This window comes from Mirounga leonina, unplaced genomic scaffold (genome assembly GCF_011800145.1).
Source record: "Mirounga leonina isolate KUSES-001 unplaced genomic scaffold, KU_Mleo_1.0 Mir_53, whole genome shotgun sequence".
NCBI lineage: Eukaryota > Metazoa > Chordata > Mammalia > Carnivora > Phocidae > Mirounga > Mirounga leonina.
Window position 1 is genome coordinate 2,786,421 of NW_023270807.1, and position 17,815 is coordinate 2,804,235.

Below are 17,815 nucleotides of genomic sequence, written 5' to 3' on the forward strand. Positions count from 1 at the left end.
CTAGGGCTCAGGAGGTCTGTTGCTAATTCCAACCAGCATGATTTACGGGAAGTAAATGATCTATGACGTGCCCAAAGAGAATAAAAGTACATACAGGATGCTTCTACTTAAGGGCTTTTTTGGTAGAGGAAAAAAAAAAAAAATACACAGAAAGGAACATTTTCTCTTGACTTAAAGTCTATGTAACTTGGAGGGGGGAGGCCCTCCAAACCCCATGAAGTCAAACCAAATGAAATTACCCGAGCTTTGCTGCGCAATCCGAGTGTAACCACATCAAGTAAGCCGGGTCTGCTGCAAAACATCACTTAAACTGGAGCTCTGACTTATTGTTCTCTTACTGCCCTAGAGCAATTTTGTTTTGAAGAGCACAGAACACCCTGTTCTGAATGTGGCTGGCACATGAACTCGATGTGCTGACAGCAATTTGTACTCCGATTAAAATAGGGGGGAAAAGGAAAAGAGAGTGTACTGCAGTAACAAAAACCGGAATGCAAGAACCTAAAAACTGTAGAATTTGTATTTTAGGAAGCAAAACTGAGAAGGAGGCTCCATAACCTTAAAAAAAAAAAGTGCCGTAAATGCTCCAGCCTAAAGACGTTAGCTCTGGTAAGTGTCTGTTTTTCCCTTTTCTAATTATAGTAGCTGGTGTCTGATAGCTTTGCACTCATTCCCAAAACAATTACTGGGTCATGGGGATCTGAATGGGAATGTTGTAATGGCATTACTACTAGACAAGACCAGTCATTTGGCCAGAGAAAACCAGGTTGTGACAGGTTACTCCCACATGGCAAGGGTTTTTTCTGCTGCCTAATTCATGCCAAATGAGTTTCTCTCTGCCTGACTAATAGAGCAGAATATCCAAGAGACAGCGGATTCTTAATGACCCCCTGAAAAGGCAAATCAGGAAACAGAGATGGATTTCTAAAACCAGGAGAGGCATATTAATCACGGATTAGAAAGAGAAACTGGGGGCGCCTGGGTGGCTCAGTTGGTTAAGCGACTGCCTTCGGCTCAGGTCATGATCCTGGAGTCCCGGGATCGAGTTCCGCATGGGGCTCCCTGCTCAGCGGGGAATCTGCTTCTCCCTCTGACCCTCCTCCCTCTCATGGTCTCTCTCTCTCATTCTCTCTCTCTCAAATAAATGGAATCTTTAAAAAAAAAAAAAAAGAAAAGAAAGAGAAACTGTCCCCATCAAGCAGGGTGGTCAAATTGCCCCCAACCAGCCTCCTTCCTCCTCTGCAGCACTTCATACCGTGAGAGGTGACCAAATGCCACTGTGCAACTGCTGACAGAACTGAGGGGCAGACGCTGAGGGCGGGCATGTGCCCTGACTACTTGACTAGAAGAATTCATGCAAATGGATGACAGATGATAGGTCTTAGTCTCAACAGGAAGCAAACGCACAGCAATAAGTTCTATACCAACACAAGTCCGCATCACTCCTCTCTACACCGGGTGAGCTCTTTAGTCAGACCTGGATTCCAGTCCCCTTCTGCCACTTACCAGTTGTGGCTTTGGGCAAGGTCATCTAAATGATCTGAAGCTCAGTCGCCTCATCCACAAAAGAGGGAAAACAAGACTGGCTAACTAGTAGTTGCGGAGAGGATTAAATCAGGGCCCGAATGAAAGCTTTGAGCCCAGCACCCGGCATTCGTTCCCTCTTACGTCAGGGTATCTACTATGTGAGGACACTGTGATGTGTGTGGATACACAGAGATGAACTCAATGGAAGTTAGCTATGATTATTTGCCTTCAATCAGTGGTAAATTATACCAGATTAAACATGTTTTAGAACTCTGGTTCAAGAAGCCACTTAGTGCTCCACAGAGAGCACTGTCGCTGTATGAATAAAACTCAGAGCAGGGAGGCAAAGGCAATGTCTTACCCTTCTTTTGTACCTCACAGTGCCTAACACACAGTTCAAGGCCAGAAAGTAAATTTTATTTAACAATTAATTTGAAAACAGGGCATTAAGGAAAATGGTAGTAATTTTCACTCACTTATGGGAATTTTCCTTTTTGAATATTAGTCAGTACTCCTATTTTTATTTTATTTTTTTATTTTTTTAAAGATTTTTATTTATTTATTTGTGTGAGAGAGAATGAGAGAGAGCACATGAGAGGGGGGAGGGTCAGAGGGAGAAGCAGACTCCCTGCCGAGCAGGGAGCCCGATGCGGGACTTGATCCTGGGACTCCGGGATCATGACCTGAGCCGAAGGCAGTCACTTAACCAACTGAGCCACCCAGGCGCCCAGTACTCCTATTTTTAATAAATTCCAAGAGCTATTTAAATTTTTTACTGATACGGAGCTTCTGTCTTTTAATACTATTTTAAAATAAATGATTCATTGGCTGGATTTTTTTAAATAACAAAAAGGACTACTTTCTACTAAGATTTTATTCTACTTGAAGACTTGAAGCTGCCTTTTTAGAAGGAGCTACATAAATTCAAGATATTTGAAAGAATAAACACTGTCCATTTTAGACCACGTGCCACACTGTATTACTTTGTGAAAACATATAATAAAGTGGTTTCAAGAATTTGCTCTCTTACTGGACAAAATTTACCAGGACATTCACAAATAATTCAAAAGCATGTAAAAAACAAAACCAAAAAACCCTCATAGCTCTATCAGATCTCAACATGGGCATACCTGAAATCACTCCTCTATTTCCAATTTTTGGTGCCATTTGGTTTTTGATATTTATTTATTGACAAAAAGAGAGAGAGAGAGAATGAGCATGTGAGGGAGGGGGGATGGTGATGGAGAGGCAGAGGGAGAGGGAGAGGGGGAGGGGGAATCTCAAGCAGGCTCCACGCCCAGCGTGAGCCTGATGCAGGGCTCAGTCACACCACGAGATCATGACATGAGCCGAAATCAAGAGTTGGACACTTAATCAACTGAGCCACCCAGGCATCCCAAGAAAATAATCTTCGACAATTTTGCCTCCCCTCTCCATTTCCCATCTCCACCGCATTTTGTTAAAATGACCCAGAACCTAGTTCCAGATTGTTAAACTATTATTACTTTTGACATTATAGTTTTGCTGTATCTGGGATCTGTCAAGATAAATGCATCCAACTTCACTGACATGTTATGGAAATTACTTTTTTGCTCACTAATGTTGCTTATGCCTTGAAGTCTTCACTTCTTGGCTTTATTTTTTGTGATATTTTAGTATATCCTACAGTATTTTTTTCAAAAAGGGCATGAGTCTGCATATTCCAAAAAGCTGATTTTGTTCTTCTACTTAAAGGAATCAACAGAGTATACAACTCTAGGTTCAAAATACTCAGAGTCGCAATGCTCAAAGCATTGTCATGTAGTATTTAGTGTCATGGATAAGTCTGATGTCATTCTGATTCTCATTCCTTTGCATAGAGCTTATTCCTCCGTGGAAAAGTTCAAAATTTTCTTTTTAAGTTGTGGAATTAAGAAATTTCACCAGAATGTATCTAGGTGAAAAAGCACTCTTTACTGCTGTAGGCCCCTCTCAACTGGCCCTTTCAACTCCTAAGGCTCTTCTATCTTCTCTAGGAAATTTTCTTCTATCACGTTTGATTAGATTCAATTGGTCTATCTTTGATTTTTCAACCCTATCTTCTTTCTTCCACCTTCCATATCTTTGGGTTTTCTTGCTCTATGTTCTGAGAGATCCTAGACCACCTTTCTTATATCACCAATTCAGAATTCTGGGACTGCCCATTTTGCCTTTCAACCCTTCCTCTGAGTTCCAATTTTGACAATAATTTTCTTAATTTCCAGAAACTTTATCTTCGTTTTCCTTTTTCAGAGAAGCTGGTTTTTTGACTTGTAAATTTAATGTCCTGTTAAGTATCTCTGAAGATAGTAATAAGAATTTTATTTTTTAAAAAAATATTTTTAATTTATTTGAGAGAGTGTGTGTGTGTGTTCGCATGGGGATTGGGGGGAGGAGGAGCAGAGGGAGAGGGACAAACAGACCTCTGTGCTGAGTGCTGAGCCCAACATGGGGCTTGATTCCAGGACCCTGAGATCATGGCCTAAGCTGAAATCAAGATTTGGACGCTTAACTGACTGAGCCACCCAGGCGCCCCAGTAATAATAAATATTTTAAAAGTTCTCTTTATTTCTTCTTAGTCTATCTTGGTACTTCTTCTTCTCATGGGTACTTGCTGATGTTTCTTTGTTATCTGGTCATATTATAAAGGAAGGATGCAGAAAGATCAAATGATTGTCGATAACTGGCACAGTTTTTCTAAGTGATTAGATACATTTCCACAGTAGGTTTTTCCCCAAAGGGGTGGGCTGATTGTGGAAATCTATGGGTGGAGATTCCAGAAATATTTACCGAGCATTTACTATGAGCTGAGCACAATGTGCCCATGAAGGCTGGGGACACCTTTCCCCAGTGGTGATATATGAAAAAGTCTTACTTCAGAAGCAAAATACTTGAGCCTATTTACTATTGTGCAGAGCTATTTCACTTTTCTTCCCCTTCAAATCTGCTTTAAACGTTCAAAGATACTTTATGTTCTCATTCTCTAGTGCAAGTCCTAACACATGGAGTCTTCTGAGGCAGATCCCTATTTTATTTTAAGAAATCCGGCCTTACTGACTTTAGCCCGGGAACAAAGACACAGCCAGACCCTAGAGTAATTCTCAATCCTTGGTTGCAAATTAGAATCACCCAGGGAGTTTAAAAATGTGTGCCTAGAGGGGCGCCTGGGTGGCTCAGTCATTAAGCGTCTGCCTTCAGCTCAGGTCATGATCCCGGGGTTCTGGGATCGAGTCCCGCATCGGGCTCCTTGCTCAGCAGGAAGCCTGCTTCTCCCTCTCCCACTCCCCCTGCTTGTGTTCCCTCTCTCGCTGTGTCTCTCTCTATCAAATAAATAAAATCTTAAAAAAAAAAAAAATGTGTGCCTAGAGTTCCAGCCTGTGAGATTTAAGATTCTTATTTAACTGGTCTGGGCATTCAGGATTTTAAAAGCTCCCCAGGTAATTCTAAATTCAGCCAAAGTTGAGTACTGCTACTAAAGTTTATTGCCCCAACTGTTTCATATTGTTTTAAAACAACTCTGATGATTGCCCCATAGCCTGCTTTGGCTCCCTTGTACCAGCTGACTGTGAGCTTGGAGTTCTGCCCAAGTTTGTTGAGAAGAATGGTATGTACCTCTGCAGAGATCTTCTCTACACCTGTTTTGAGTTGGGTTTCCTGAGTCTAGTTTCCATCAGTCCAATTTTATCTACTTTATATATTCCAGAAATTCTTCATAATTTCTGATCCACTTCTTGTATTCTCCCTATTTTCCAACATGATTGTGGATTTCTTTTTTTTTTTTTTAAGATTTTATTTATTTGACAGAGAGATAGCACAGTAGGCAGAGCAGCAGGCAGAGGGAAAGGGAGAAGCAGGCTCCCCGCTGAGCAGGGAACCCAATGTGGGGCTCGATCCCAGGACCCTGAGATCATGACCTGAGCCGAAGGCAGACGCTTAACCAACTGAGCAAACCAGGCACTCCCAACTATGGATTTCTTACTCTTTTTTAAAATCATTCTCTAAACCCCTTGCCTATCTCTTAAGAATTCAGGGGGATCTGGATAGGGAAAGGAGGTGAGAAGGAAGGGTATTCCAACAAACAATCCTGCAGATGGCTCTGCTGAAATGTTCATATTTGAAAACACTGACAAATGTGGCGGAAGGCACCGTGAGGCAAGAGAGCCACATACAGCCAGCATTCTGATGTGTCTACTCTAAGCACTGAAGTTAACAAATCAAAAAATGTGAAAGACAGGGCACTTGGGGAAGGAGGAGCGGTAGCTATTTAGAGCCTTATGTCAGTCAGATTAGATTTCTAAGAAAGCAAAGCTTAAAGGTAACAATGTAGCTACTGCTGGTAACTGAAGTATCAGTCGTCATCCCAATGTCAATTAGACTACCTGAGAACACTGTGACTTTTTTTAATGGAAAAAGAACAAGCTTGAATAAAAATTACAAGATGGTCATCTTAAATGACCTAAGAAAAAGCACACTGGAACAGAATCTAAAAATTGATTGAATTATTAGGATCCTGACAGAGAGGGTAAAATTTCCTTGAGGGGTGTCCAGGTAGCTCAGTCAGTTAAGTGTCTGCCTTCAGCTCAGGTCATGATCCCAGGGTGCTGGGATCCAGCCCTGAGTCGGGCTCCCTGCTCAGCGGTGCTTCGCCCTTTCCCTCTGTCCCCCTGCCCCCCCATCCCCGTTTGTGCTCTCTCTCTCTCTCATAAATAAATAAAATCTTAAAAAAAATTCTTTGAGGAAGAATAAATCCTGTCAACTAATGTAAGTTTTCTCCTCTTCCACATACAAAATAATTAAAAGGAAGCAAAAGATCACAATTCAGTAAAAGCCTTTTGACTTAGTCCATCAATTTATTATTCAAAAACCAAACAAACATCTTGGAGAAATAGTATTTAGATACAATTAGTATTAAGAGGCTACAGAATTAATTTGAAGACTGTTAACAACAAAAACAAATTAATCATGGGTTCTAGGTCAACCCTGGTAGAGCCAAAAGGATTTGCTGATGACCTGGATGTGGGATATAAGATAAAGAGGAGTCAAGGATTTCCTTCCTTAAATCTATTTTCAGGAAGCAAATTATATAAGCAGAATACAGAGGGCAGAAAAAAGAAATTAAATGTCCTGTACTAGGCACCTTTCTACCTTTAACCGTCACAACAACCTGTTGTGTGGGTGTAAAAGATTATTATTCCCGTTTTACAGATGACAAATCTGGATGCCCAAGGTAGTCAAGTAACTTGTCTAAAGTCATAAGAATATCAAGTTGTGATTCTAAGATTCAAAATTCAAGTCTATCACTTCCAAAGCCTGTGTGCCCTCCCCTGACTACTCACTGTACCTTTACACAGAAGTGACAGGCACTCTGTAACTCTTGTGTGTCTATAATGACATATTATATGATGGATCATCATTGTCTCCTATTCTCTTTCATTGCAGAACTGGCTTTAGTTCTGGGATTTCTTCCTGGCTTTGAATCTAAGTGTACAGGTGATGCTATCAGAAAAGGCAAAGTGATAAAGACCAAGAAGACTTCCAAAATAACAAGGTGATTGTGGTTTCAGACAGAGACCACTTTTATGTCAACCCTCTGTCTTCCTCCCACACACAGTGAATTTGTTTCAAAGAGGGAAAGCAGGACACCTTACCCTTGATAAGTAAAAATACATTTTTATAAAACTGATTTGTTCCAGAAAAAACCAAAAAGGGCTTTTGGGAGAAAAAGTAAAAATAAACCATTTACTCTAAAATTTCCCAAGAAAGTACAATCCTAGCAAGATGAGAGACAAAAATCAGTCATTATCCTTTCTTAAGATATTTGGAAACAGGAAAAGTAAAATGAGATAAAGAATTATTCAAATATTTTTAAAAATCCACTGATAGTATATTAAGGGAAGGGGATGTAAGAGAAAAAATACAGGTACCTGCTCATTTCTGCAGAAGAAATACAAGAAGTATAAGCCAGGAGCTAATGTGACTGGTGACCAATGAAAATAGGTAGGAAGGAAGGTGGAAATAAAGGGGAAATGGGAACAGGTTAGTACAGATGGGGGGTGGGGGACACTTCTGTGTGTATCTTTTTGTATAGTTTAGAATCATGGTAATGTTTCATCCACCCCAAACACAAATAAATAGTTAACATCAACCAGTGCGTGCGGAACACAAACATAACAAATGAACGTAACTGTATTATAAAGGAATAGCATAACCACACTGAAGGGAGTGAGGAAAAAGAACTAACCTAAGTTGGAAAGCAGTGTTTTCAATGTATGCTCTAAGGCTCATGACTAAAGGAACTATACACAAATATTTCCTATATTTAGCAAGTTTGTTTTTCACAGGGTGTGGGTTAGCAATTCTAAAACTACTTTCTGTATAAACTACAATTAAGCAAATAAATATATTGTGGATAATGAGAGTGATGTTTCTCACTGCTGGAGAAACCAGTTTTAAATAAGCAAGGGGAGAAGGTGAGAATGAACCTGTGGTGTTGGACTGGAACTGGAAGTGTTAGTATGTACTCATAGCTTGTAATATATACACAGACTACTAAAAAATACATATAGTTGTGTATATAGGCATATTGAGGCACATATACTTCCTAACTCTGTTTGCTTAAGAGGTTCTAGAAGCAATAACATTCCATAGTATGAGTACACCTAGCACCCGGATCTTGCTTTCTAAATACCGTTCTCTAATAAAAGAAATCAGAGCTCCTTGGAGAAATGGCTGATTCCAGTCCCAGGGCAAGGAAGTTACAAAATGAGCCTAGAGCATCTTGTACCAAAAGTAAGGAAGTACTGGGGCACCTGGGTGGCTCAGCTGGTTAAGTCTCCAACTGTTGGTTTCAGCTAGGGTCATGATCTCAGGGTTGTGGGACTGAGCCCTGGGTCGGGCTCCGCATTCAGCATGGAGTCGGCTTGGGATTCTCTTCCTCTGCCCCGCCCCCTTGCTCACTCTCTCTAAAATAAATAAAATCTTTTTTAAAAATAATTTTTGAAAAGACTTTATTTATTCACTTAAGAGAGAGAGAGAACGAGTGCAGGGCGGGGGGGAGAGGCAGAAGCAGACTTCCCACTGAGCAGGGAGTCTGACATGGGGCTCAATCCCAGGACCTGGAGAGCATGACCTGAGTTGAAGGCAGATGCTTAACCATCTGAGCCATCCAAGCGCCCCATAAGTAAAATCTTAAAAAAAAAAAAAAAAAGGTAAGGACGTGCTTAAAAACCAAAGGAGGTACGTTGAAAAGAACCTTCTAATGGCCAAACTTGGGACAATTTGAGCAACAAATAAGAATAGCAATGAGGGCGCCTGGGTGGCTCAGTCATTAAGCGTCTGCCTTCGGCTCAGGTCATGATCCCAGGGTCCTGGGATCGAGTCCCACATCGGGCTCCCTGCTCCGCGGGAAGCCTGCTTCTCCCTCTCCCACTCCCCTGCTTGTGTTCCTGCTCTCGCTATGTCTCTCTCTGTCAAATAAATAAATAAAAAAATCTTTAAAATAAATAAATAAATAAACTTAAAAAAAAAACTTTTAAAAAAGAATAGCAATGAATAATAACCTACAGAATAAAATAAATTCTTATGAGTCCATACTATTATAAATAACTGAATAAACAGGGGAGGAGAGGCAGCTCTTCCTTATAGCAGAATTCCAATTAAATTGTAGAAGAACAATGGAAATAGAAAAATCACCATTAGGCAAATACTACAGTAATAACTGCTGCATACAAAAATCATTCATGGACACTAAAATCATCATGTGAAGGTGTGATGTAAAAGAAGATCTCGTCTCTGCATGGTCTTCTAGTAGTTCTCTCCCTATGAGATACTTAGTAAGGCAAAAATAGGAACTTTACAAAGGAGAAACATGGCAGACCCCAACTTAACCAAGGGACCCAAGTTAATATCATCACTATCATGTACCTCCTGATAATGATGAACTGAGAAGGGCACATCACCACTTATTTGGTATTTTTCAATAACTTCAGTTTAATCAGACAAACCCAAACTGAAGTAAATTCTATAACCAGCCAGCTGTCTTCAAGTGTTAAAGTCATGAAAATCACAGAAAGACTGATCAACTGTCACAGACTGGAGAGACTACTATTAGAGGGTCCTGAATCTGACCAAGGACCAGAAAAAGAACAACAGTGTGGGAACTGATGAAATTCACATAAGATCTGCAAAACAGTTAATAGTATTGCATCAAGGTTAATTTCCTGGCTTTGACAGAGGTACTGTGGTGAGGGAAGATGTGAATATTAGGGGAAGCTGGGTGAAGCATATAAGAGAATTCTCTGTACTAGTTTCACAGTTTGTCTATAAGTTGAAAATTATTTTAAAACAGAAAGCTCCCACTGAAATACTACATAATAAAGACTCCCACTGAAATTATTACTAAAAGCAAGATCTGATTTAATTTAGCCTGCCCCAAAGTGAACTCTGCAGTGGTAGCTTTGCGGCACTGTCTATAACTGGGGAAAGATCTTCCTTTTGTTTTGGTTGCCAAAAACCTCCAGTTTAAAAATATACATTATCAATTGTTGAATTTGGGGAGTTACTATATCATAGGGAAAAATATTTCTGTAAATGTTTGAAAATTTTCATAATAAAAAATTAAAATGTATGTTCTAGATAACCTTTTATGTACTTGCTAAAGATAATTTTCTATCATCCCTGTAACTTTCATAAACATTTAGAATTCTGTCATGGAATGTTCAGGACTAGAAGGACCATAGAAATCAATATATCTACCCCTGTGTCACCGGAAAGGAAGAAAGTTAACACCCAGAGAGGCAACGGCTAGTTAGAGTCAGCTGAAGCCAGAATCCTAGTTCTCACTCCTGGTCTAGGTATTTCTCCAACATTTGAGTTCCTCTTCATTTATTCCAAAACTTAACCACGAATGATAGCTACCTAAACACTTCAACTGCAATAGTACAGTAATACTACTTATAATTGTATCCAACTAAATGAATAACTCAATTTGAACTAATTTGCCAGACTCACAGAAACGAAACACGGGTCTCAAATAGTATATACAAAAGTAAAGATAAGAAAATCAACCATTTTAGTTTACAGTTCCAAATGAGCTCTTCACTTTAAATAGGCCTTTTATCAGAATTCATATTGCCATCCTTGTTTGGTGCTTTGATTGTTTTCTTAGTGGAAGTACTTTTCCATGTTTTTCTCACAACTCTCTTTTTTAAAGTACTTCAGCTCAGTGAGTGGCATCTTTCAAACATCTATCCATGCAGAGAGCATCTACCAAACACCAAATGTGTGTAAGGCACTGTAGGTGATGCTGGAAACAAAAAGATGAAGAAAGATTCTGGTCCTCAAGTTGTATACTGGGGGAAGGGGCAAACACTGATTATAGTATAGGGTACATGATGACAAATAGGGTACATGATGGTATACAGAACGTGCTCTGGGAGGGAGGAGGAGTGATCAGGTATCTCAGTCCTCAGTAGTATCCTTACTCCCAACTTAGCAAATGAAAAAATGGAATAGCTTTAAGTCACCCAATAAATGGCAAAGCAGAACTTGAAGCCAGATCTCCTAGAATAAAATGAACACTATTACCTAATTTTTAAAAATTTTTTTTTAATTCCTATGTTAATCCCCATACATTACATCATTAGTTTTAGATGTAGTGTTCCATGATTCATTGTTTGTGCGTAACACCCAGTGCTCCATGCAGAATGTGCCCTCCTCAATACCCATCACCAGGCTAACCCATCCTCCCACCCCCCTCCCCTCTAGAACCCTCAGTTTGTTTTTCAGAGTCCATCATCTCTCATGGTTCGTCTACCCCTCCGATTTCCCCCCCTTCATTCTTCCCCTCCTGTTACCTTCTTTTTTTTTTTCTCTTAACATATATTGCATTATTTGTTTCAGAGGTACAGATCTGAGATTCAACAGTCTTGCACAATTCACAGCGCTTACCAGAGCACATACCCTCCCGAGTGTCTATTACCCAGTCACCCCCTCCTTCCCACCCCACCCCCCACTCCAGCAACCCTCAGTTCACTATTATCCAATTTTGATCTAACTAAAATGAACTTTTTCTTCTTGAGGAAAGCCAGTGAAATGGGTTTGATAGCTCTGAAGTGCACTGCAATCTAACTGCTCTGTTTAGTTAACCCTGTAACCTTGGGCAATTTATGTAACTTCCCTGAACTCACTTTTCTCACCTGGGGATAATAAATCTTATCTTGTAAGGTTATTGTGAGAAATAAATGAATAAATATGTAAGGCAGCTAATACAGTTGCTGGCACACGAAGGAGTCCATAGACTTGGACTTGATGGATGGGATTACCTTTTATTCACTTTCTGGGTCTACAGAAGCTGGCACAGTACCTGGCATGGACATGCTGGATGAATATTTACCAAATAAAGTCACTATGAAATAAATGTTGAATTTAAAACTATTCTTGGGCTTGGGGGCGCCTGGGTGGCTCAGTCGTTAAGCGTCTGCCTTCGGCTCAGGTCATGATCCCGGGGTCCTGGGATCGAGCCCTGCATCGGGCTCCCTGCTCAGCGAGGAGCCTGCTTCTCCCTCTTCCACTCCCCCTGCTTGTGTTCCCTCTCTCGTTGTGTCTCTCTCTGTCAAATAAATAAAATCTTAAAAAAAAAAAAATTTAAAAAAAACCCAAAACTATTCTTGGGCTATATGCAATTGTTTATTACTATAAACAGATTTTTAGAAAGAAATCTCCATTTTATCCCCATAAATAGAACCCAATTTTTAAGGACTAAGTATTGCTGTCACAGCAATACTTACTTTCAACTGTTGCTCCTTCGTTTGGGTTTGAATATCCTTCTCCTTTCTGTTTGATTCTTCGGATAATGCCTCCATCTTCAAATAAATCCTCTCCTTTGAAATCAAGGAGCTCAATCTAGAAAGGAAAAAAGGATTTGGCTGAGAAAAGACCAAACAGAGCCAACTTAATATACTTAAAGACAAGGGCAACCAATTTTCCTTTCATTCTACAAAATAAAACTCTTTTATATTTATCTAATGCATCTCAGTTATTGGGAAAGTAGGAAAAAAGGAAGACTGCACTTTCAATAGCTGGAAAGAGCCTTCACGTAACGATAACGTCTAGGACTGCATCCTGTGGGGTTGCAGCGCAAAGACAGACAGGAAATACTAGGAAAGCTGCCTTGTGGGCACAAAGCCAGAGCTACAAGGTGCTGGCCCAGAACTGTTTTGTCTGACTCTAAAGGCCACCACCTTTCCACCCCAGATTCATGGAATTCCCTTTTTAAATGTAAAAATAAATCTTATGAATCAGGCCTAAGACCAAGTAAAGGTGTTTTTTACCTAGTTATGATGTTTCAGGCATTTCCTCCCTTAATTTTTTTTTTTAATCAGATTTGGACAAATATATGTAATTCAACACAGGATGAATAACATTATCACCACCTACTGCTTCTAATGATTCAGAAGTGAGATCTGTGACAAATAGTAAGCCTGTTTAATATGAAAATATCTTACAATTTGGTTTAAGTACATTTCAATGCTTACCTCCCACGTTTCCAACCTGTCTTCTGGTCAATTTTGAGTATGTTATACTCACCCCACTGACCAGAATCTTTATTTCTTAAGCCTGGTGTCTTTTGTTTATTTGGATATGACCTTTCTGTGCCAGAAACACGTTTCTAAGAAAGCACTGGCACACACCCCTTGGGTTTGTGGGAAACAATTCAAGAAGCCAAGCTCCAAAATAAATAAGTTGGATCTGATTCTCAATAGCAAGCCTAGTTCCTTGTTCCTCTGCCCGTTTGTTGCTTCAGAGCCAGCACTATAGTAGAACATATGCTAACAAGGCAACATCACACACAGACTTACTTCAAAAAAGAGAGTTGCATTTGAGGGAATTTTGGGGAGACTGCCTGCTGAGCCATATGCATATTCTGGTTTGCAGAGTAAATGGCAGATCTCTCCTTTCTTCATGGTAGCCACCCCAATGTCCCATGCCTTGATGACTTGGCCTAAAAGAAAGAAAAATGTAGTTGAAACCTATAGGCCATATTTAAAAATATTTAACTCATAAAACACCAGTTCAAACAAATTTCCTATTCTTTTTACATTACACACTCAATAAGTAGTGGCTACAAAAGAACCTGGTAAAAGCCACCCACTAAGAAATAAATTGTGATTTTTGAGGGTGATCAGAGTAGATTCCCTGCTGAGAAGGATGAAAGTAGTATCAATTTCTAAATTGCTCAAAGATTGAATCTTTGAAAAGCGGCAGTAATATAATCTTTGAAATGTAGCTGGGTTGCAGTTGTTGCTTAATTTATAATTTCAACTATGAAAATAGGGCATTTTTCTAGGTATAGATAGAACAAAAATAGTGTGGAGTAAAATGGAATTTGTCCTAAGGAAGCTTATAATTTAGTTGGGTAGACAAAAACAACAAACAACTGAAGAAGTATGAACTGCATAAAAGGGTCCATGAAAGATGTCTTCTCAAAATTTAGAAAAAGGAAAAAAAAGTTTTGTTTTGCTTTTTTAAACAAAATGATTATGTGTTCTTTTGTCAAATCACAAGAATTACTGAACTCTAAACTTTTTTCCTACTTCCAGGAAACTAAAAGTTGACTTTACACCTCAACTGTAGAACTATATTAGCCTATATAATTGGGCTTTTTTTTTTCTGTTTTATTTGACAAAGAGAGAGAGAGAGAGAGAAAGAGCACAGGCAGAGAGAGCGGAAGGCAGGGGGAGAGGGAGAAGTAGGCTCCATCCCAGGCCCCTGATATCATGACCTGAGCTGAAGGCAGATGTTTAACTGACTGAGCCACCCAGGCGCCCCTAGCCAATATAATTGTACTTATATATTACAGTAAGCAGTCTCAAATCCTTTGGGAAACAATAAAAAATGTAGGTGATCTAAAGGGATAAAATACAAAAATGAGGTACAATGTCAATCAAAAACTTAAGGACTGACAGCGAATTCAGGTAAACAATGAATCTCAGTGGAAGTGAGTTTTAAAAGAAGCTATTATCCTGAACTGAGAGAGGGTGATAGGAAATTAGAATAAGGGGAACTCTATACTGAAGTAGGTAAGTAGAGATGGATTAAGCATTCGTGACTTATAACTATAGCATGTCTTCATTAAGTATTACAATTTTTCAAAAGGTCAGATACTTATTTTAGTTAAAAATTTGTAAGTTATATATGCCTATTATTTAAGCACACACAAGAGAGAAACATATGAAGTGAAAGGGTATCCATTCCCTCCTTTTAAGAAGCCACTGTTGTTCCTTTTATATCCTTCCAGTGTGTGCTGTCACTTTTAAAAAAATTTAAGACACAAATGACCGCATATTTTACATTCAATTCGGCTTTTCATTTAATATATATCTTGGGGCACCGGTGTGGCTCAGTCAGTTGGGTGGTCAACTCTTGGTTTCAGCTCAGGTCATGATCTCAGAGACGTGAAATGGAGCTCTGAGTTGGGCTCCACACTGGGCATGGAGCCTGCTTGGGATTCTCTCTCTGCCCCGCCCCCCAAAATAATATATATCTTGATCTTTCTCCATCACTAGAATAGAGGATATGCATTTTAGAGGTTAAAAGTGCAACCTGTTTTAACCTCAAACTATATGGATTCAAATACCAGGTCTGCCCCTTACAAGTGATGCACAAATTATTTAACCGCTGTGCCTCAGTTTCTCATCTGCAAAATATAGATAATAATAGTGCCTGCCATATAGTTGTTATAAGAATTATCAGATAAAATATGTCAAATGCATAGCATGGTGCCTGGCTTAATAAAGAACAGCAATCATTATCGGGGTGCCTGGCTGGCTCAGTCAGTAGAGCATGCGATTCTTGATCTCGGGGTTGTGAGTTCAAGCCCCATGTTGGATGTAGAGCCTACTTATAAAAATAATAATAAAAGGACAGACATCATCATCATAAATACAAAGAGACCTACCTCATTCTAAATGGCAGCATAATATTCTAGTCACTCTCCTATTGAGAAACAACAGTGTTCTAAATAAGGATATTTGTCCATATATGACTGTCTACTTTGTGCAAATATATTTGGAGGGTAAATTCCTAGAAATGCAAAGGTGATGTGCATTTTCAATTTTGATAGACATACTGCCCAAATGCTATAACATATTGCCCAAATGCTTCCAAAATGGCTATAACAATTTATATGTTCACACATGGTTCTACTGTGAAAACAGTCCAGAATCATCAGGCGAAATGTAAAGTCTGCTGTTGATAGGCTGGCTTTCCTGTCACTTAGACTGCTAGGTTTTAGAGGGGGCCCTCGAGAACATATTTTTTTTTTTACTATCGACTCTGATACTTTAAGACATACTCCTTCAGGAAATCTTCATATTGTGGGGGTTACTACTGTACAGGTGTTCAAGACATTTAGCCAATTACTGAGGAACAAAGGTAAAGCTATTAATACAAAGGTGGTCATTCTCTTCTTCCTTCCAAAGACCATGCAATGTAGGAAGAGAAAGATACATGCACAGTTTTTGTTTTAAGCAAAGCATGGTAAACACTAACAGAGTATAAACAAGGAGCTTTTGCTTTTGGGTGGGGATTAGAGCAATCAACAAAAGCTTAATTCAGAGATAAGGTCTACTACACTAGGCTTTAGAAGTCAGAAACATTAGCCTGTCAATTAAATCCATAGGAGCCTGAACCTAAAAAAAAAATCATGCCCGTGCCTTTGCTTTTTTTCTCGTTTGGGAACATAAAGCTTTTCTGACATTGAGCTTCCATTACTGAATGAAACACACTGAGCAAAGAGCCACACTGGTATTAACACAGGTATTTATTTCTAAAATTGCCAATCCAGGGACTCTTCTTAAGAAAAGTATTTCCCCTTGGGCGCCTGGGTGGCTCAATTGGTTAAGCATCTGCCTTCGGCTCAGGTCATGATCCCAGGGTCCTGGGATTGAGTCCTGAGTCGGGTTCCCTGCTCCACAGGGAGTCTGTTTCTCCCTCTGCCCCTCTTCCCACTCGTTCTCTCAATCTCTCTCTCTCTCTCAAATAATAAATAAATAAAATCTAAAAAAAAAAGTATTTCCCATTGTTGTGATGAGTACCAGGTGTTGTATGGGAGTGTTGAATCACTAAATTGTACACCTGAAACTAATATTACACTGTATATTAACTAAGTGGAATTTAAAAACTTTTTTAAAAGGAAAAAAAAATACTTCCCCCTGATTAAAAAAACATACAAAACAAACAAACAATAATAATAATATATACTCATCACAGAACACCTGGAAAGTATAGAAGAGCATAGAGAACAAAATTTAAAACCTCTGAAATCCCAGCATCTGGGGTAAACTGTCAATTTCCTGGTTCATTTCCTTCCAAATTATATATGTACACTTTGTTTGCACTTAAAATTTTTACATATTCATTCTTAAAATTCTGGTCATAGTTTATTTGGTTTTGTGATTTGCTCTTTACATTTCATACTATATGAGCATGTTTTCTTGTTAAGACTATCTGAAAAATTACTTTTAATAACTATATACTATTTCACCTTTGATTATAATTTCATCACTTCCATTAATAAACACTTTCTTCTTTTTTTTACTATTATAAAGTTTTAATGAACAATTTTGCACCTAAATCTTCATTCATGTAGTTTTTTTTTGTTTTTTTTTTGCATAGTAAAAGCCTGTTACCTGACAATCAGAACTATAGTTGATAGGTTAATTTAAAATGTTGCTTCGAGTGAGGAATCAAAAAAAGAACATATACATACCTCAAACTTTTTTTTACCTTAAAACATATCAAAGTATATTAATGCACTAATCTTTGTTACAAGGCCAACTCCTTGTCTGTGACTGTGGCTCTGGTGATAAAGAGTTCCACATTATCTTTATTGTATACATCATACTTATGATGTATCACTTCAATTTACAATGTGGGTTTCTTTAACTTCTGAGAACCAGAAGATACTTGTAAAGCAATCAGTACAAAGAACCCTTCTGGTAAAAATGTGTTCTGAATGGCCTACTTGTTTTTGCCTTTTACCCACCCCTAATTCAATAGCAATTCAAAAAACGTTTTTAGCATTTCACCTTAGTCTTTCCAAAAATGTTCAAGTTTTCATTGAAATAATCCCTCTTTCTTTCTACACTAATATAGGTGTTTTATATACGATCTAATTAAATTCTATAATTACAAAAAGCACAATGGATATAAACAGGTTTCAACTGATTCTTACTAAGAGGAAGAAAAAAGCTGCCCCTAACATCTGGAAACT

At 38.8% G+C, this 17,815-nt stretch overlaps 1 protein-coding gene across 6 annotated transcripts in view; it reads right to left on the reverse strand.

The window, feature by feature from the left end:
- FKBP5 (FKBP prolyl isomerase 5) overlaps window positions 1-17,815 on the reverse strand; it is a 119,348-nt gene that overhangs the window by 27,892 nt on the left and 73,641 nt on the right. For all 6 annotated transcript variants that reach the window (XM_034991176.1, XM_034991178.1, XM_034991180.1 and 3 more), the window contains 2 exons: window positions 13,401-13,543; window positions 12,330-12,444 (listed from right to left, as the gene is read on the reverse strand). In XM_034991176.1, the coding sequence (XP_034847067.1) occupies window positions 12,330-12,444; window positions 13,401-13,543 (258 nt within the window). The remainder of the gene's footprint in view (window positions 1-12,329; window positions 12,445-13,400; window positions 13,544-17,815) is intronic.